General features: G+C 43.2%; 1 protein-coding gene across 2 annotated transcripts in view; it reads right to left on the reverse strand.

Moving 5' to 3' along the window:
- LOC119168853 (uncharacterized) overlaps positions 1-22,055 on the reverse strand; it is a 174,132-nt gene that overhangs the window by 11,928 nt on the left and 140,149 nt on the right. For both annotated transcript variants that reach the window (XM_037420148.2, XM_075890877.1), the window contains 5 exons: positions 17,408-17,595; positions 14,858-15,048; positions 8,966-9,015; positions 5,188-5,523; positions 547-792 (listed from right to left, as the gene is read on the reverse strand). In XM_037420148.2, coding sequence (XP_037276045.2) covers positions 547-792; positions 5,188-5,523; positions 8,966-9,015; positions 14,858-15,048; positions 17,408-17,595 — 1,011 coding nt within the window. The remainder of the gene's footprint in view (positions 1-546; positions 793-5,187; positions 5,524-8,965; positions 9,016-14,857; positions 15,049-17,407; positions 17,596-22,055) is intronic.

Consider the following 22,055-nt stretch of genomic DNA (forward strand, 5'->3'; position numbering starts at 1 on the left):
GGCAAGCACTCTCAAATTATGACAGGTAGATTGCCACTATCCCTCAAGAGGAAGGTATATAACAGCTGTATCTTGCCGGTACTTAGCTACGGAGCAGAAACCTGGAGACTTACAAAGAGGGTTCAGCTTAAATTGAGGACGACGCAGCGAGCAATGGAAAGAAAAATGGTAGGTGTAACCTTAAGAGACAAGAAGAGAGCAGAGTGGATTAGGGAACAAACGGGGGTTAAGGATATCATAGCTGAAATCAAGAAGAAGAAATGGACATGGGCAGGGCATGTAGCGCGTAGACAGGATAACCGCTGGTCATTAAGAGTAACTGACTGGATTCCCAGAGAAGGGAAGCGGGTTAGGGGGAGACAGAAGGTTAGGTGGGCAGATGATATTAAGAAGTTTGCGGGTATAAATTGGAAGCAGCAAGCACAGGACCGGGTTAACTGGCGGAACATGGGAGAGGCCTTTGTCCTGCAGTGGACGTAGTCAGGCTGATGATGATGATGATGATGTTAGCTTCTGCACCCTAAGCAATTGCAACAGGTTTCCCACCTCGGAGTGCAGTGTGACCTGGCACAGGTCGCACTTGAAGCGGGTCTCCTGTGAGTGGCGGTAGCGGTGGGCGGCCAGGCTGCCCGGGTACTTGAAGCGCTTCTTGCACACGTCGCATGCGTGGCCCCACGTGTTCGGGCCAGCCTTCTCGTGCTTGTGCACAATGGTGTGAAAGTTGAGTGAGGCAATTTTGTTGAAGCCCTGGCCACAAACGTGGCACCGGTAGTGCAGGTCACGTGAGTGGGCCTGCACAACGGAGGAACATTGGTGAAGACAGGACAGTTGAGTTTTCACAAACTACTGATATATAGTATTGGCCATATGAACTGTTGGCTAGTGTACGTACGTAGCGATTCATCTTTGATTGAACCAATTCACTAAATTTGCGTTTCGTGAGCATCTACAGTCGGCTGTTGAGCATTGTCACAGATAAACTAGTGTCACATAAACCACCGTGAGTGGCGCAACTGAACAAGACACAAAGGGAAAAACAGACAAGCACAGGCACACACTAACAACTGATTTCATTGAAAGCAGATCCCCAACTGTACACATCAACAAGCTGCGCAGGTGCACCGTTACAATAACCAATATAACAAAAAAAATCAAGGCACTAAACAGACTGAATTTCAGCACTCTACAGCGCAATGGAAGTGTCGCTCATGATAAAAATGTTTCCTGATAAATTGCTGCTAGTGTTTCACGAGTCGTTCTTGTCTATTTCTGCTCAAGATTTTCGCAAATCGGAATCGCAGTTCACAGTGCGGGCATGCCATAAAGTGGTCAACGAGGTGACTTCTTTACTTATTATTCATATTTTCTTCATGTTCCCTGAGTCGGTCATTGAGGCAGCACCTCGTCTGGCTGATGTAGACTTTGCCGCATGACAGGGGGATATCGTACCCGATGTTGGCACACTTAAGAAAACGTTTTTCATGGTTCTTTAAGCAGCACCCTTTTTGCTCAACACAGGTGGTGTGACAGCTCAGCTGAGCGAGCTTCTTAAAGAACCACGAAAAACATTTTGTTAAGTGTGCCAAGAACATTGTGTACAAGATTCCCTTGTCCTGTGGGAAAATCTACATCGGCCAGACGGGGTGCTGCCTCAATGACTGACTCAGAGAACACGAAAAATGCACAGAAGTCATGTCATTGATCACTGCATAGTATGCTTTTACTGTGAATTGCAATTCCGATTGCTGAAAATCTTAAGTGGTAGAAGACCGAAAAAATTCGGCAGATTCCACGTTAGGGTCGCAAAACATTGGAGGCATGTTTTATTATGAGAGCCGCTGAGGAGTGCATAAGGGACACTTCTATTGGGCTGTACAATGCTGAAATTCGATTTCTTTTTTGCCTCCTTTGATCTTTTTGTTATAGTGGTTATTGTGACAGCGCGCCCGCACAGCTTGTTAATATATAAAAGTGGGGATCCGCCTTCAACAAAGTCCGTTGTTAGTGTGCGCCTGTGCTCGTATGTTCTTTTTCATGCGTCCTGTTCAGCTACCCTATTCCCAGTGGTTTATATGTTGAAACATCAAATCACCCAACAGTCAACTCTTTTGAAATTTCTACAGGTGGTTACCAAGTCTCTTGAAACATCTTTTTTGTGTATTACTCATGATGACCCGACATCCGGTCACTTAAGGACTACGCACACTAGGTCGCACTAAATACCAATTCCACTGACCTAAAATGCACAAAGAACTGTTGACACCTACCTATATATTTATTATTGCACAATATCACTGTTTTAATTAGCAGTAGCACACCTGGCAGTGAACATCAGTGATCTGTTCTGGAAAGCACAGTTGTCGACATAAGAGCCTCTTTTTTCTTTTCTTGGTTCTTTGGCAAGTTTTTTTTTTTTTATGGCTGCTTACTATGTACTGTTGTTTAGACTGTCATGCTTCATCATTGTGAGTACTGTGGGTTTAACAAAAATTTGTTGCTCATTCACTAACAGTGTGGCAGTGGCAGCTGGTAAATACAATAAAATTTTCACACATGAGACCTAATGATGAGGTTTTCGTGGGCGGAAAAAAGCGTAAATACTCCAAACACACTGAGCAAGCTGGCACAGCCTTGGCATCAAAGTTGTGAAAAGGACTGGCTAGATGGTACAAATTCTAGTCCTTCCAGTTAGTGCAGTGACTGTTTCAATTAAGCTTGTGCAAACATTCAAGCACATCGAATATTTGAACAAATATTACAGTATTCGAATTCGTTTTGATTTGAGTCTAAATTATTGAAAATATCAAAGTATTCGAAATGAACGAATAAACATATATTGGTAGTTTCACAGCAGCAAAGGAGTGCTATGCCATGAATACATTTATTTATCCAAAGAAAATTCGCATTGCCGTGAAGACCCACTTCAAAGCCGAATGAACATAATGCCCTCACATTGAGTCAACGTTTTTTTAAGTTTATAAGGTGGTTATAGCGTGTTATACTCTCGGTAAAGTAAATTGGAAAAAGTAACATATTTTACAGGTTATCACTCACATTTTACTGAAATTCATCTTCTGTTACTGCTCAAAGTTGCTTTGACTTCCCCTTGTACCACAGAGAATGACAGCTGAACATGCCTTGCTTGATTTAAAAAAAAGTAACGAGTAGGTTAGTTGGGTCATGACAAATATGCTCTTTTTTCTTTATAATGTGTGGCACATACCATAATTCAAATTGAAATTATTCGACCGAATCAATAATTCGCTTCAAGACTAAAATTGACTATTTGCACAAGCCTAGTGTTAATAATTTTCAATCGGGGAACGAGCGGCTTTTCTATTTTGAGATGTGGAAAGTACATAAAATCCGAGGTTCGTGCAAATATAACTTTCTTGCTTTGGAATGAAGGCAAAGTGAGTGGCCACTGTCATTGAATAATTTGAAAGCAAATTCAAATAATAGCATGGCACAAGCTATTAGTAGCACAATACGTTAATGTTATAAAATTTGCCATACGTGGCCTATAAAAGGTCATACAACATGCTTTTAAAATTAAAAATTAGCTAATCAGTTTGCATGTGATAAGCACCTTTTAGCATGAAGTATGGCTTCACAGAAGTTCAAATTTCGTGGAAGTGGGAAAAGTGGCTCCAATCTCCATGGCATAGAAAGCCTACACTGCAGTGAAACCACCTTTTTCAAGTGAATTATATGCAATAAAATGCTTATTAGTTCATTTTGAACAATTTAAAATTTCGTATATAGCTGAAAAATATCATTAACAGTAGAGATTACTGCTACACTATGTTGAAAATCAATTGACATAATGAATCTCATTGCATCCAAATAGCACATGACCTCTTTACATATCTGCAACATGTAATCAAGAACAGCAAAACTGCAGAATACAACCAATGAACATCACCAGGCAACTCTTGCAACAGCCTGCTTGACTTATAAAGGTTGATAATTGATTAATTGATGATTGATCGATATGTGGGGTTTAACGTCTCAAAACCGCCATCTGATTACTACAGTCGCTGTAGTGGAGGACTTGGGAAATTTCGACCTCATGAGGTTCTTTGAAATGCACTCAAATCTGAGCACATGGGCCTACAGCGTTTTCGCTTCAATTGAAAATGCAGCCGCCGCAGCCGAGATTTGATCCCGCGACCTGCGAGTCAGCAGCCAAGTACCTTAGCCACTAGACCACTGGGGCGAGGCAACTTCTAAAGGTTGTCATTCACTTTGAGTGACGTGTGTTTCTGCGCAACATTCACTGTATGCGTGAAAAGCAGGGGTATGCCTAGTGCCAGCGCTACATAACTCCTGGTGCACAAGCACAGATGTCACATTGAACTTAGCTCAGCGTGTTCATGAAGCACGCAACTAAATCAGCTAGTTCGGTGAATTAGAAACCAAAGCATTTAGCTGTGTATTATTTGGTTCAGAGGCCTGCTGAGCCTTCACTACATGGAGTCAGACATAATGGTAGGGTTTGGCTACTGCTCATACGAGGCAATAACTAAAATCCTACCGAGTAAAGGTTACTTGGTGTTTGCGTATGTAACGTTGCAAGAAAATTAGGTAACAAACTTTCCTTTTAGCCCATTTAAGCGATCAACCATTTTGTCACGTGCACACAGTTGAGCTTTTTTTAGAGTTAATGGTGTGCCTATCGCAGCAGTCTGATGCATGGGACACGAATGAGTCGAGAAGTAGCTCATACAGTACCGTGTGGAAAAAAAAACAGCTTATAAATGGCTGGCCCAAATCGCGACATTGTTAGCACACCCAATAAATAGAGGCAATGACCTTGCACGTGTGTGGGATGCAAACTTGGCTTGGTAGAACACAAGGCATGCAGCTTGTATACAATGCTGCTAATACCAGGTCCACTGTTTCTAAAGCCCTGACAATACTCTGACTTTGACAATACCCTCTGACAATACTACCCCCCCCCTCTCTAGCCCTCTGACAATACTAAATAACCATGCAGGCCTGCCACAGATGCGGAATAACCTTTGGCACCACTACTGGCCACAACTGCATGGAGGGATGAAGCCATGCTGAGGTGATTTCCCACTGAAACCTTCGACAGTCTTTTACCAAACTGAGAAACTGCAGTGTTACTGGAGTGACCTTCTGGCTAGGGTCGAATGTCAGTGCAAAGCACAGATGACCCACCTGAAGATGCAGGTCGTACAAGCCCTGCGTCTCAAAGTACTTGGCACACTGGCTGCACGTGCTGCCCCGCTGCTCCTCGTGCGCCTGCAGGTGATCCTGGAAACTTGAAGGAAGCACAAAGACGCGGGGACACTTGGGGCACGGGTAGCTCTCACTCGTGTGCGCTGTGCGAATGTGCCGCTCGGCCTGGTTTCGCTCAATGAAGCCCTTGCTGCAGAGGTCGCACGCAAAGGGCCACACCCCCGTGTGGTCGACCAGGTGGCGCAGGTAGCCCTTGCGGCTATACGACACATAGTCGCAGTGCTCGCACCGGAACAGCTTCAAGCTTGGTGCACTCTGTAGCGGGGAACAAAGAACGACACCTTGTACATTTCTGGCATGTGTTTTTACATGTGTACTGAGCAAGGTCAAGCTATGGCTGGTACTAATCATACAGTTTAATTTTTACGTAGGGTCATTTCAAGTTTCAGCCATTTTGGCAATCATCTCAAGTGCATTAAAAAAAAACTGGCCTGTTTTACAGCATCTAAAACAATGAACTGCTAGAAAATTTCAGAGAGAAAAATTTTTTGGCTCACATAGGAGCATTCTTAATTTTGAAGAATCTTATCTCAATGATGGTCATTAGAGAAATCATTTTGAGAGTAGCATATCTCGCGACAATGCCGACTTTGGTTCACACATTATGAAAAGACATTCAAGGTGCTCAAAGCTCAGAAATATTGCATACAATTTTTCTGCTTTATACACCTCAAAGAGTTTGGTCAAAATGTTATATGTTGGCCATTTTGTGCTTGTAGTATTGTCAGATTCGCCTCGACACAACGCTGCTGGGTTCTCTCCATTTTTTCTTGTGTTCAGCCACGACCCTGCACTACCTTCAACACACTCTTGCTGAACGGACTAAGTTACTCAACTGAGTACGCTTGAGAAGCAATAACAAAGGCCCAGGAGACGGGTAAAGTTGCTCAACAACTACTAGCAGACTCGCAGAACAATCAGAGGCACTTACACACTCAAACCTCGCTATAACAAAATTACACAAAAATGAGTTTGTTATATCCGAAAATTCGTTATGAAGGTTTATTCCTAACAATATATCTATTGCAAGACTATTTTTCACTTACTTCACTATAACCAATATTTCGTTATATCCGGTTTTGTTAAATCGAGGTTTGAGTATACAATGCACGTCGTCCTGGTGCCCAGCTTGGTCACTCTCATGCCATGTTGCACTTTCGGTGAAGTTACTCTCAAGCTATTTCAGCCCTTACCACATCTTACGCCAAGTGACCAACGTCACCCAAGCAATCACCACAAGTAACCCCACTTTCGTTCACCCTCGTACTCACACAGTACAGATTATGCACCTCAAACCCCTTATCACTCAACTGCCGCCCAATTAGCACAAGGTCGGTGCTCCAGTCGCAGCGAAATAATTTAACGGGAAGAAGCGGATGATGAAAAGAACATAAAAGATGACGTCGACAGATGACGGCACCATCTTGTCAGGTGCTGAATTTACTCTGTGAATAGTGTGAATATATTTTTTCCCAATACCAATATGTGCTGTGAATGAATATATGATTTGAAGGTTTAAAATATTAAAAATGTAATGGTCTAACTAAAATATTGAAATATTATCACAAGGTTGTGACGTGGTTGAAGGCAGGAGACTGGATAGTCAGATGAAACTGTTTATTTGGGTGAACCGGTGCCCGGTCACTCGGGTTACAGTAGCAAAGTCGGGTTACAGTAGCACACTCGCAATGATAGCGGCGAATGCAGTGTTGGCCGTCGATCAGCCGACAAGCGGCAAAGCGTGTCGGCATTTATACCCTTGCCATCGAATATTCTAGCATTATCGCTAGCGGCGACGTAGTTTCCCGAATAATCTGTGTTGTTCCCGAAGTAGGCATAATCTTGACAAAACAATCTACTAAAGCCTCAAAGCTTCTCGAACATCGTAGGTGTGGTTTGCACTGAACGTCGTGTAGCGCGGTGATAAGAAAACTTAGGGAAAGGAACTTGGCATTATTAAAAATGTGGTGGTCCAACTAAAAATTGCCTTAATGCTTAAATTGAATGCAAATAAAGTTCTTTGTATATGGCAAATTTCATCATTATATTTTTTTAAGGAAGAAAATAATTTTTAAACTCTTATTGATTACGATCGGGAATTTCAAGGTGGCTGCTGTAAAACCAAATGGGGAGATAGCCACCATTGGGAAACTTTAACAATTATTTTCTTCCTTGAAACAAAAGTTGTAATGATCAAATTCATCATGTAAAAATAACTGTTCATTTGCTTTTGATTTAAGTATAAAGATAATATTTATTTGAACCAATATGTGATGGAAATTGCATCTGAATATGGACAGAAATGACGATTTTGTGAAATTATCGATTTCTTCTTGTAAAATTTAACCGCTTGAGAGCCCTAAAGATAATGTTTCCTCAAAATATACCTTCTGTGGAGTAAGTATTCACTGCTCGAATATTCATACAAAGTGCAGAATTGCAATGGAAAAAATGCAAACATAATACATTTTGGGTAAATCGCACTAATATTACTGAACTTTAAATACCTTACAGAAGCACATTTACTTAACATGTAGATCAAATTTGTTATATAAAGAAAGAGTGGTACTTTTAAAACAAAATTTTCCAAAAACAACCCCCAGACGACATTCTGGGAAGCTCAAAAGACAGCCACGTGACCAGAAAATTTTTTATCTTGGAAATATTCTCGCAGTACACTGTTTTCAATGTAGTAAATCAGCGCAACTTTTTTCGAATACAAAGGGGTTCAGCTGTAGAACTAAAACATTGGCGCCTGGCATGTCAGCAGGTAACTGCAACATCCAACACTTTTCTAGAAACATAAAATAAAAAATAAAAAATGCCCCACCCCCCTCACCAAAGGATAGCGCGAGGAAATGCGAATGCCTTGTGTAGAGTCCATAGCGGTGTTTCACATGTGAGAACCCAGAATCAGTAGAATAATGTTTTTTTTCGTACACCGTGCAGCCAATAGCGTCGTTCACCTCACATGGCATTTTTCTGTCGCGAGAAACAAGGTATGCGAGTCCAGCTTTAGTAGCCAGCGTGCACGGTGAAGAAATACTATGAAGTGAGCAAAACAAACAGCGTTCTAGGCTCAGCGTTGGCGTTTCACAGTGGCGTCTCAAGCACACATTTCCAGATGTTCTTGAAAGGCACCCACCCAGTCAATGGTCGAGAATGAGGCGCGAGCAGACGGGAAAGTGAGGCACAGAGAGAAAAGAGAGCGAATGGTAGAAGAAGGAGCGACAAAGCACTGCACGTGTCAGCGTACCTGACTGCCATAATGTCAGCGTTTTATCAACACAAATGTTACACAAACACTGGCACCACAAACGCTGCAAACGTCTTTCAAACGCACTGCATTGAGGCGGTGGCATGTCACACTCAAGTCAAGAAGGTGGGGGCTCCGGTTGCTAGAGGAGAGAACAAGCGTACGAGCTTGCACCTGTTGCTGACTTCTGCCGACACCGAAGCGTGACATGGTGGAAGCTCCTGTAGCTAGGGACGCGCGTGCCCGCAGCTGTTGCTAAGGAAAAGGGCGGTGGACGGATCTCAATGGATGCCTGACATAACCCGACTAAGAAATGCATTTGCATTTAAAAAGTTTTCTACACCAAAGACCACACATGGCATGAATCACTGGAGGCAAGGTTTCATCAAGGCCCTCTGATTATAGCCACTGGGATCACAGAGAGGCAAAGCGAAAACTTACGGATCCATCAGGCATCAGGGCAGCACCTTTGTCGGACATTTCCGGCTGGACTGCAAGCACACAGAAAAAACATGGTTGATCCCTTTTCCATAGAAACTGGTATAACACGAAAGTAAGATGCGTCCTTACAGAAGTATTTCGATGTTTAGAAGAACAAGAGGTCAGGCGAGTTTGTAAGACATTAAGGAACAAATTTAAAGAGCAAAAAATAAGGACCGAAGAGAAAATTTAGCACTCGCCGTTTGCACTCTTCTCTTTGGTCTTTGTTTTTCACGCTTCAAATTAGTCTCTTAATACTTGAATGTTTGTTGTACAATGACATGAAATAACTAGCACGATTTATATTAGTGCTCGGCAGCTAAAGCGCCACTTAATGCAAATGCACCCACGTTGACGCTTGGTGGCACCCATACCAACGACTAACATCTATGATCAATGATTAAATTAATGTTTGTGGCAAATGTAGTAGTTAACAGTGAGAGTGTAATTGTAGAAAGGAGTGCGACAGCCAGAAGGGCATCACTGACTTAACGCATAACTTAAACTAAGGCTGCCATCCTGAGGCCTGTTGAAGGGTTATTGAATGCACGCTACTCACTTTTGTTGCAATAAATTAGCGCGGCACTATGGGCCGACTAGACAAAAATGCAACATGCATCTTATCTCGGCTCTAGCCCAGCTGCAATGTTTCTTGAAGTGAGCGTAAGCAGGGAATGCGGTATTAAACAATGTGTTAAAGCCAGGCGAAGAAGGTGTGAATTGCAGAGCTATTTTTAATATGGATGTATGCAATCTGCAAAGCTTGGACTAAGGGCACTCACTCGCAGTGTGTTCAGCTGCTCACGAAATTGCACTTCTTGAATTGAAAAAAAGCCTACTGGGTTGTACGTACAGCAATACGCATCGCGTATGCTACGTGCAGAAGCCCTGTTCACGATGCGTTCACTTCAACGCTCCCAGACACCAACAATACTCTGCTGAATAAGCGCACTGTGAGAGGAAAGTGATGAAAATAAAAGGCGTGTTTGTAAAGCCTACAAAGTGTGTTACCGCGGCACAGTGAGAAGCATGTCCAGCATGCAGATCGAGAGGTCATGAGTTCGACTGCCATACACAGAACATTCTTTTTTCTTCGCCGTTTGATCATGCGCATTTTTTCGACATCGTTTCCGTGACGGAAATAAGTCACTGAACTCTTAGTGGACCCTTACATAAAACACTTTCTGGTTAAAATACTTGCCGATGATTATGATGCTGCCTGATGATTAAGGTAATGCCATCTATGTTTGAAGTTTTAGCTATTTGCCCTTGTAATAATATAATACTTGTTGCATATTGCTACAGAGACTGCTAAGGCACGTTGCCGGGCTAGTTGGTTGGGATTCATCATTTTCACTGGTATAGCGCACCACGACAAGGACACACACAAAGGAGAGATTCACACACACACAGCGCTAACTTGCAACTAATGTTTTATTTGCGATCACACACGCTGTTTATACAACAGGAGACGGATAAAACATGGATAATGTCACGTCAAGAATACAGCACAGCCCATGCACGTGTCATCACTGATAGCGACAATCTACACTAGCTCGTCAAAGCTTGTCATGTTTTTGACAGTGTTATCTCCCTTGGTGCTGACGCATGAAGTACCACATGACAATTTCATAAAATTTCTTGACCTCGGGCTGTATTTTTCGCCAGCAAGAGTATGCTGGAGCTATGAACCGCGAGGGAATAAACCGGTTCTACCGTTCACGTCCGCTCATTCGAAATTGGTAAAGCGTGCGGTGATAAAATCCTGTTTTCAGAATTCACTGATGAAGTCGTGCCACCACAAGCTTGATGAAAGCTTGTGGGCTCAAGCAAAACGTTTATTAAACTCTGGCTACCCCTCGCACTTGTTGACCGCTGTCGCCGAATCTATAAACAGGAAAGGAAGGGCAAACGGCAAAGACCAGGCAACCGCCACTAAGGCAGGCAAGGTTGCTGTAGTGCCTTACATGCATGCCATTTCGCATAACTTGCGAAGGATAGCAAGGAAGGCGGGTGCGGATGTAGTGTTTTCTGCTCCCGAAAAGTTGCAAGGAATGTGCAAAAAGGTCAATGCAGAGAGTAGCGGGAAACAGGTTTGTAAGATTAAGCACCGGGAGAAATTTGTGAATTGTTGTTGTGGTGTTGTCTATAGCACTCCTTTGACTTGCGGTTGCGAATACATAGGCCAATCTGGAAGGTGTGTGAATGAAAGACTAAAGGAGCACAAGTACAATGTGGAAAGAGCTGTATGTGGTCATTTGGCCCTTCACTGTCAGAGGTGCGGTTGCGTCCCTATGTTCCAAAACACCCGTATACTCTTTAAGGCCCGTGACAGAACCACACGTGAAATTATTGAAGCTTTTGAAATAGACAAAATGAAAGAAAAATGTGTGAGTGTGGCTTCCATAGCATTATCATCTAAAGAAAATAAGTATCTGGAATTTTCGCTTTGACGAGCTAGTGTAGATTGTCGCTATCAGTGATGACACGTGCATGGGCTGTGCTGTATTCTTGACGTGACATTATCCATGTTTTATCTGTCTCCTGTTGTATAAACAGCGTGTGTGATCGCAAATAAAACATTAGTTGCAAGTTAGCGCTGTGTGTGTGTGAATCTCTCCTTTGTGTGTGTCCTTGTCGTGGTGCGCTATACCAGTGAAAATACAGAGACTGCCTGCGTGCAAGTGTATACGCACCGCTTTGTGCACTGCAGGCATCGCGAACCAAGCAAAACGCCAACAAACCTGCTACTACAAGTGAAGCCAGCTTCAATGCACATGCCAGCCCTGCATGGGCACAAGCTCCAACCAAGGGGCCAGCATGCATGATTGAGGAAGGAGAGGTTAGAGGCCAGTAGTTCGTGATATCGTCAGACTCTGCACTCACTCTTTCATTGGTGATGCTGATGCCAACAAGCCAATAGTGAAGCCCCTCAATGCAGGAACAGGCACCTCTAGAAGTGCAACACTAGCACTGAGGGGCACATCCTTACATGTTCAGATCTTTACCATGGACACTATGTGTTCATATTGCCACGAGTGTTTTATTTCAGTGTTAACAACACTCCGCACAGACTGCACCGTATTGTTTGAGAAGCTTCTAAATTGTTAGAGATCATTCTATTAGGATTGTGCACAGGGCTCTAGTTTATTTGAGAGCTTAAGCAGCCACCCGAGATAATGCTAAAATCTTCATTAGAATATGCATAAAAGCCGGCGTGCTTTGCAGTTAGGCAGATTATCGACGCTTGATGTTCTATTCACTACCATCAATGCACAAAGTGCTTGTAGTTCGGACTTTTATTTCCAGGGTACAAGTTGGCCCAAACAAAAAGTTTTGTCTTCAACCCCCAACCTACTTGGATCATCAGTGTCAAGACAACACAACATTTGCCAAAATTACAAGTGTTACCAACTTCTCCTAGTTCAGGTTCACAAACAAACCCTGGTAGACTAATATACAATGCAAGATAAAGTAGTGCAAGCGAAAATACATAAACCCTTCAGTGTCAATGTATAGAATTTGGAACGTCAGACATGCAGAGGTGCACACCACATGCCACGAGTAAATTTTACCAGCTTAAAATGTGATGTGCACACTTCTGCAAGCTTCTTTGCACCTAGTGATCATTTAACTTCATCGTGTTGCGCATTGCTGCCAAATATTCTTTCCTCTGCTGACCATGCAGTCATGTCCAATGCCACATTCTAGGATGGTGGTAGGAACAGCGTGAACGTAAAGCATGGGATGAAGAAGGGACACGAGCGCTGACTCACAACTGCTTATTTCCTGCATTTGCCACAAATAAATAGACATGGACCATCAGCAAGACAGAGACAAGGAGAGGAAAGTGGGTGGTATTCAGGAAGCATCTTCTCCGTCTGCTGATTGCCAGTGATTTCAAAGCGCAAGCTCTTTGAATGCCAGGGATGCCGTACTCATACACTTGTTCTCTGCATGTGCAATGTTCACAGCCGCAATAACTTCCCTGAACTGCTTGTCTTTGTGACAACTGATAACTGCTTTTGAAGCTTAGCTATAGTCGCTAATCAATTTTCAAGAAAATGCTAGTTCCAACATGGAGATGAGAAGTGGGGACTCAATTAATGTTGATTTGGCCCTGAAATTTGGGCTCCAAAAAAATTTGACGCCAAATATATTTAGCATCCAATTATTCAAGTGTGCTTATGTATTGATGTCTACAAGGCAGATTTGAAAATCTGAGCTTAAAGGGAGCACACCATTGTTTACCACATCAATTGGGCTTCCATAGAAGTTGAAAGGAGAGGACAGGGTGAGGAATAGCACCTTTGCCTTTCAAGTGTAAAGTGTTGTTGGCAACACTTTGGTTGCACAAAATCAAGTACTCGAATACGATTCGGCCTCTACATTGCCTCATTCTTGATAAGGCAACTCCCGCCAGCACATCATTTACATAGCCAAAAGCAACACTTTTATGTTGCTAACTTATAAGAATATACTTAGGAATCCTCTGCAACATTTTTCCCTGCAATTGTGCCTTGAAGTAGTTGAAAAATGTTCTAGAAATAGTCAACAAGTATTGTAGAAGTATTTGATTCAATTTCCACTCACACATAAATATTCGAATTTGCATCACACCCACAGTTTTGCTATTTTCACCGCTGTAATTTGCGATAAAATACCCTCCCTATCAAAATTTGAATAGAGGGGGAGGTGAGCCCCAAAGGCCCTCCCTTGGCTATAGACCTGCCTGTGGTGCATTAACAATGTCAACAAGTGAGCCTAGCTGTATGTCCAGCAAAGAAACGTAAAATTCCCATGCAGGAAGGAAAAATGCAGCCGTCTGGACTTGGCTGCACGCCACTTGTGCTGCCTGTTCATAGCTTTCTTCACACATCACATGGCTGTTTTTCACCAAGTGCTGTGCTGCTGCATCCATTGAGAAAAAGTTATGGCATGTGAAAATGTGAATCATAAGGAGGTGGATGGGGCTGGAGAACATTTATCTCGTTCTCTAGCTAGCTTGACTGTGGTTGCAGCGCTTTCTTTAACTATGGCTGAGCCCATGAACAGACCATCAAGCAATCTGTGAAGGGTGTCACGTTGAGTGAGCTAACAGTTTCCAGTTTTCAAAAGACCACTTGTCGTACGTGATGGTTAGCTGCCCCACTCCATGTCTCACGCAGCATAATGTGAGAGCCACCAGCAACAAGGTGGTCCATACATTTAGAGCAAGGAAAGTAGCCGTGCAAACGGGACGTGGAACAACAAAGGAATGAAGACCACAGGACAGGTAGCATGGACTGCCAAGTGAATGTTTATTCAGTTGCAGTCGGCACTTGTCCCGTGGTCCTCGTTCCTCTGTTGTCCCTTGTTTCTTCACTCTAAGTGAGAGCCACTGATCGAGGTAAAGTGGCTACAACAATCTGAAGACAGAGCAGACAGGAGAAGCACTACCCGCCTGACTACTGTAGGACTTCAACTGCAGCACCGCACTCTCTCTTATGTGCATATAATAATAAAAATTTAGTGGCACATAAAACTTGAAACACTTCAATTTCGTCATGAGCAGGTTCACCTGCAGACTCGCATGAAAACGTTTGCTAATTTATTTCCAAGTTGCAACACAGTTCTCCCCATTACACACTTACTGTGAAAAATAATGCAGTAATTTACTAGTGCAATAGCTTCGAAAGTTGGGCTAGTTGGTACGGATGCATTTTTGGAGATGACGAAAGGGACATAGGCGAGCGGTGTTTGTGCCCCTTCCGTCTTTCGTTTTGATCGATTTTGCGCTGAAACCAAAAATGCAATTTACTAGTGACTCTGGCACCTGTCGGAGGAAGAGGCAAGCGAGTGAGCAAGACTCACACTTGTGTCCGCAGAGCAGGTGCAGCATGAGCTCGCGCCGGGTCATGAAGCGCATTGGGCACATAGTGCACGCGTGGTTGGTCTGGCGCAGGTGAATGCGGCTCACGTGGCGCTTCTTCTGGGCCAGGAAATTGAAGCCCTTGGAACAGTGCTCACACTTGAACGGCTTGTTGGCACCGTGTTTTGCCTGCCTGTAACAGTAACCATTCGACATTTGGTTGCCTCCTTTATGGGCATGAATAAGGACGGTGAAGAGACAAAGGAAAGAAAGCGAGTCTCGTCCATCTAGCCACACGAAGAAGGGCCGAGACTGCTTATTCAGTTAGCCTGGCAAACACTGACCTCCATGCTATGCTCACATGCACAGCCCCCTCATGAGCTTGTCACTCCAGTTGCTCACTCAGTGGTCTAAGACATCACGCTCCCACATGATAGACAAGACACGAGATGCTGACAAAGACGGCTCGCAATGCCTCACCCAGAAGTTGGACTGCTGCGCTTGTGCTATTTCATCCAAATGATTAGGACTAGGTTCGATGTCCTTAAAAATGGTTGATTTAGAGTAACGCATCTCACTAAAACTTTTGCTTGGCAAGGCAGTTGCACCCTCTTACGCATTGTCGGAGACAGTTGCAAGTATGTGAAAGGTGTTTAGTCACATTAAGTTAACTATTGCAATTACTTCCTCGACATTTCTGTCAATTATATTATTTTAGACACTGCTCATTCATTTCAAACCCAATTTCAAGCATTGCTAGCTTTTTTTATAGACTGTACAAAGCGCTTTATTGTGAGCATGATCACAGCACATGAGATGTATGGATGGACGACACGCCAGGACCCTCAGGCACTCTACGCTTAAAACACAAACTAAGAACACGTTACCAGAAACCACATTGTCACCATAGGGTTTGGTACCATGTTCTATATTAGCGTGTTTATTTTCCATAGTCACAGCTTCATAAATAATTACACCAGTTAAAAATTCGATGTATGTGTCATTTCTCTCTCTACTGTATTACCTGCAAAGAGAGAGAAACGTTTCTGAAGGGAGATTGAAAGCTTTGTTCCCAGAGTTATGACTGATGTATGCATATTTATTCTGATACAGTAGAAGAAGCCAGTTTTCTTCAAATAAACATCAACTTGACAGTGACCACTTATCCTATTGTATTAGTTCTTTTACATCCTCATTATAGTTGTGCCTCTTCATCCTCACTTCTAAAAGTTTCATCAATGCAAGTCTTTGAGCAGTTACTTAGCTAAAGAGTTTCATGCATCAGGCATTCAAGTGCTAGTGTAACTACACCTACAGGGATACTGTACAGCTAACAATGACTGTGAAACTGTTGCATTACTACAAGTGCAGATGAATGTACAGTAGAGCTCCATTGTTACGTTCCTGTCTGTCTGTTGCATTTTTGTGGCTGCTACATAGTTTTCTGCAGGTCCAGACTTAGCTGTCATAGGATTCAATGTATTTAGAACGCTGCTGTGGGAGAGAAATGCCAGACAGAAGCAGCAAGAGGCACATTTTTCTCACCCACAACGAGAAAACAAAGCAAATGCGACCGCTCTCAGCGACCAAAAGTTCGATCTCTGACTGCTAAGACAGCGCTACGCAAACTTGAGCATGGAAGTCCCATGGGGACGCTGAACAGATGACGTGACGTGGATGGAGACATGTTTAGCAGCGCTACCAAAGGCCACATTCTAGGAGCCGAAAGGCAAGGTGCTGGTGGTGTCACCTGATTTTAATCGAGCAAAAGAGCTGCGTAAAATTGTATATAGAAAATAAAACGAAGGGCAAACTTTCATTTTTGAATTTTTAATTCTTTGGCCACAAGAGTCCTAAATTTCCAGCAACTTGTCATGTTAAGTTTCTGGCCCCTGTAGAACAAAATGAAATTACTCTTTACCAATTCACTAATTTTTAATTTTTAAATTAATTATTTTACAGGGCTCGTGAGAATGGAGTGGCATGGCTCGTGAGAATGGAGTGGCATATGCATAACAAGGACTCCAGAGCGGAGGTAGGATGCACTTCTCGGAGGCCATGCATGCAACTGACCATAGTTGACTGAACTTGCACAAGATGGCACAAGTGTGACAGCGAAAGAGAGCACTGTGAGTGTGTGTACAGCGAGCACCAAGCAGTAGCAATGTTATCAGAAAATCAAGGAAAGTTCAGCATCAATCTGTGGCCTTTTGTAATCGCGATGCCGCGATGCAATATCAATGACCTCCAGGAAAGCTGGGGCAGAAGCAGCAAGGGAGGCATCGATACCCCTATTTTCCTTTAGCAAGCTTTCTCACTCACCAAACATCCTCTCAGAGCTAAAATGGCACCTTTGTTGTGGGTGGGTCATTCGCTAATTCGAGCAAAATAATTCTTTCTAGTGCCTCCTTAAAGAGAGAGAAAGACTGCTCTTGATGAAAGCTTGAAGCATGGCTTCAGCAAACAGAGTACCTCTGGACCTTATATGGCACTGAAACGTGCACTGGAATCTTGGTGCAATAGGATTTTCGGATCTAAAGGTAGCTTCTTACTGGTGGTACTTGAGGGTGGTGCTGGTCTTGAAGCTCTCTCCGCACTGATCGCAGCTGTAGCCTCGATCCTGGCTGTGGCAGAGGCGATGGTTGCGTAGTGCTGTCTGGCTGCTCAGGCACTTGCCACACTGGTCGCACTGGGGCCGCTGCCGGCACTGGCGCCGCTCTATGTGCCGCTGGTACCGCACCTGAGACAATATTTCACATGTACTGGTCAACTGGGATTAACATGCTTACGAAGCCGCATTGTGCTCCAGATCTTCGCTGCTTATGCTCAACGAATCTGCAATATCGGCACAATAAAAAAAATATATTGTATGCAGAAGACTTGGGTCATCAGTTTGTTCTTTTTACAAAGAGCTCACTTCATCAGAAGTTCTCCCCCAAAAACATGCCAACAAGCTATGTGCATCAAACATGTTCCTTGAAAAGACCAAATGAAGTCTTTCACACTGGTGCCTTTTATTGAATCTAGAAATTTTTGCAAGATTTCACAAATGTTACATAATGCAGCCTAATGACACAATTTACTTATTAATTAATTATGCTTTTTTATTAAAAAGCCTAAAAAATAATTATTTCGATTGCTTCCTCTTTCAATTTGAATATTCTGCTTATCTGACCGAAGGCAAGAGCAGTTCTTTAAAGTGCGATTATTAATGCTGTCTAATTGGAGGAAATTAAACTTTATCATCTCAAGGGCTTTGTATGCACCAGTATATCATCATGGTCGTCCTCACTAATTGCTGCTTTCTGAAGCAAGTAGAAAATTTTCTTGTCTTGCATAGAAAAACTAACCAAGTTCATTCACGCTTGCTGTGTGCGTTCACCGTGCAAAGTCTCCTTGTTAAATTACTTTTGTACGAAGAGATATTGAGAAAAAGAGAGTGAAAGTTGGACTGACAACTGGGCGAGTTGGAACGAATCCACTATCATGGAAACAGCGTAACAAAAAGAAACCAAAAAACTTCGTTTCATTAGTCGTTCCATTACACCAGTGTTGTAAAAGTGAAAATAGTGACAAAAATATTTGGCCAAAATGAGAAGCTGATCAAAACTACACAAGACGGCAAGCAGCTAGTAAAAATAGAGCCTTGTTACACCAACTGAAAATTGTGCAATGCTGACCGCAAATATGAAAAATTATAAATTTATCACTACCTCGCAAGATACAAGTAGAAGAAAGCCACTCCAGGCTAGCAGTTGACCCAAACAATCACTCACGCCTATGACTTCAAAGAGTGCACAAAGTGAACATCACAAATCTGTCTGTCTCTGCAGCAATGGCACCATCTGCAATCCCTTTATGTGCAATTTTACAGCCAATAAAAGACTTTAAGTGGCTTTTATTCCAGTGTATTTTATTGCGATAGCAATTATATGGACACTCTTGGCTGGATTTTTGCCGCCGATGTTGGCGTTTGTCGTCATTCACCGTATATGTATACGTATTGCCACAAAGCAGTAGTGGGATTGGGGCAGCAAGCGGTAGAGAGTTCCTGCTTCGAAGAAAAGACTACGAAGTGGATAGAGACTGGTGCCAGCCCGCGAGTGATGATGATGATGATGATGATGATATATGGTGTTTATTGGCGCAAGGGCCATTTGATGGCCAAAGAGCGCCAGTTCATGGGACAAACAATGTGGACAATGATTGTGATTAGCGGCTGTATAAGGGCCATGAAATTCCTCGCGGTAAGGCGGGTAAGAACATACAAGTAATAAAATCATGACCATGCCTTGAAAGGTGTGTGTGGTGTGAATAGATGACAAAAGTTGGTGATAATAAAAGACGATGGTGGATATGTATGGCATTAGCGCAAGTGCCTCACTCGTTCATACCCTTGCGTCCAAGGGCCATGAGGCAAGTGCTTTCCTGTGTAGCCACCGCAGCAAAAACCTCCCTGGAGAGGTCGTGCTACGGGATGCCCGGGTATATGATATGAAAATTATTATTATCTTTTAAAAATGCTAACAACGATTTATGACTAAAAAGTGGTTCCCTACCGACAAACATTGCGGGGTGTAATGGTATATGTTGTCGGTAGGGTAATGGAAAGTGCTGTCTTCTTAGAGTGTCTAATTGTTTACATTGGATTAAAACGTGAAGAACTGTCAATGCCTCACCACATTTGTCACACAATGGTGGATCACCACCGGACAAAAGATGTGTGTGTGTCGTGTGTGTCCTATCCTGAGTCTTGTTAGTGTTACCTCTATTAGACGTGATTTTGATACTGGTGGCTAATGGCCAAGGTGTGGCTTGATAACGTGTAGCTTGTTTTGTGTCTATCCCACTTGCTCTGCCAGTAGTTCCTGAGCTTTCGTTTGAGAGACGGCTTAAGATCAAGGGGCGGGATCGATATGGGTGTAGTGGCACTGATTTCGTGGACGGATGCAGCAAGCTGATCCGCCATCACGTTGCCTTGAATCTCACAGTGCCCTGGCACCCAGCACACTACAACATGTTGGTTGAGTGTGTAGAGTGTGCATAAAATAGAGTAAAGTGAGACGAGGACAGGGTTTTTTTGTTTTTTAAGACTGTGCAGAGCCATTACCACACTGAGGGAGTCTGTATAAATTACTGCTTTTTGTATTTGTAGTTGTTTGATGTGTTTAGCTGACACAAGTATCGTATAAGCTTCCGCTGTGAAGATACTTGTGCCTGGATGGAGAGGGCCAGCATCCGAAAAGGAAGAGCCAACAGCAGCGTATGACACAGAGGAGTTGGACTTAGAGGCATCTGTACAGAACTCAGGACGTGTGTATTTGTGTTGAAGTTCCAAGAAGTATGTTCGGATATGGGCAATAGGCACTTGTTTTGTAACTTCTAGGAAAGACACATCGCAGTCTATAGTCTGCCACTGCCACGGTGGCGGGTATGCTACAGGAGCCATTAAACTGTGTTCAAGTGACACTCCAGTGTCCTCAGCTAGACCCTTCAAGCGAACTGAGAAGGGCTGCCTCATCGAAGGCCTGTTTTGAAACAGAATGGAGCTCGACAAATCAATAATAGTAGAGTATGAGGGGTGCTTCTTGTCTGCTTTCACCTTAAGAAAATAAACAAAGGATATGTAAGTTCTCTGCAGATGAAGCGACCACTCATTTGACTCAACGTAAAGGCTTTCTATGGGGCTGGTGCGAAAAGCACCCGTAGAAAGGCGGATGCCCAAATGGTGCACAGGGTCCAGCATCTTCAAAGCACTTTGAGTCGCAGACTGATAAACAACGGCCCCATAATCTAAGCGTGTGCGAACGAGGCTCCTATACAAATTCGTGAGACATTGCCTGTCACTACCCCACGTAGTACGTGACAACACTTTTAAAACATTCATGGCTTTTAAACATTTTGTTTTTAAATACTTGATTTGCGGTACGAAGGTCAACTTGTTGTCCAAGATTAGGCCTAAGAATTTACGCTCCGCATTTACAGACAAGCGTTGACCGTTCAGTTCAATGTCGAGTTCTGAGTGCATGCCTCTCTTTTGGGAGAACAAGACACACGTGCTTTTTTGTGGGTTCAGTCGGAATCCGTTTTCCTCTGCCCATTTGGAGACCTTGTTTAAACCTAACTGAACCTGCCGCTCACACGTTGCCAAGTTGCATGACTTGAAGCCAAGCTGAATGTCGTCGACATATGTACAATAGAACATGTTGCGGGGGATGGACAGGTGCAAGGAATTCATTTTCATGATAAAAAGTGTACAACTAAGTACACCACCTTGCGGCACGCCTGTTTCCTGGACAAATGTTTGGGAGAGAACACTGCCCACACGAACACGGAATGTCCGATCGGACAAGTAACTCTCAATTATGGAAAACATTCTACCGCGCAAGCCAAGGTGAGACAGGTCTCTTAGAATTCCAAAGCGCCATTTTGTATCATAAGCCTTTTCGATATCGAGAAACACAGAGAGAAAATATTGTTTATGGACGAAAGCATCTCTGATCTGGGCCTCAATACGAACAAGGTGGTCAGTGGTGGATCTACTCTCTTGAAACCAGCACTGAAATGGGTCTAGCAAATTGTTTGTTTCAAGAAAATGTACTAGTCGGCAGTTTATCATTTTTTCGAAGACTTTGCACAAGCAGCTTGTAAGTGCAATAGGCCTATAACTCGAAGCTAACGAAGGGTCCTTGCCCTCTTTCAAAATGGGAATAATGATAGCCTCTTTCCAAGAGGTAGGGATAGTGCCAGAGAACCAAATAGCATTGTACAAACAAAGTAAGGTTTTTCACGTTTCGATTGGTAGGTTTTTTAACATTTCATACATCACACGGTCAGAACCTGGGGCAGAAGTACTGCAGGAGTTTAGAGATGTTCGGAGCTCAGCTAGACTGTTATATGCCTCGTATCTAGTGGATTTGTGTTCGAGTTTCTGCTTTTCTATTCTTGCTCTGTATTTTTGGAAAGTGTCAGTATAGTGGGACGAGCTGGATACCCATTCAAAGTGTGCACCGAGGAAGTTTGCCTGATCTTCCAAGGTATCACCCTGAGTGTTTACGAGTGGGAGTGAGTGTACTTTTCTTCCTGCTACCCTTCGAACCATGTTTCAGACTTTAGCCTCTTGTGTATATGAATTTATCCCTGATAAAAACTTGTGCCAACTTTCTCTTCTGGCCTGCCGACGCGTTCTCTTGCCTCGAG

The sequence above is a fragment of the Rhipicephalus microplus genome, chromosome 3 (assembly GCF_043290135.1).
Source record: "Rhipicephalus microplus isolate Deutch F79 chromosome 3, USDA_Rmic, whole genome shotgun sequence".
Classification (NCBI taxonomy): domain Eukaryota; kingdom Metazoa; phylum Arthropoda; class Arachnida; order Ixodida; family Ixodidae; genus Rhipicephalus; species Rhipicephalus microplus.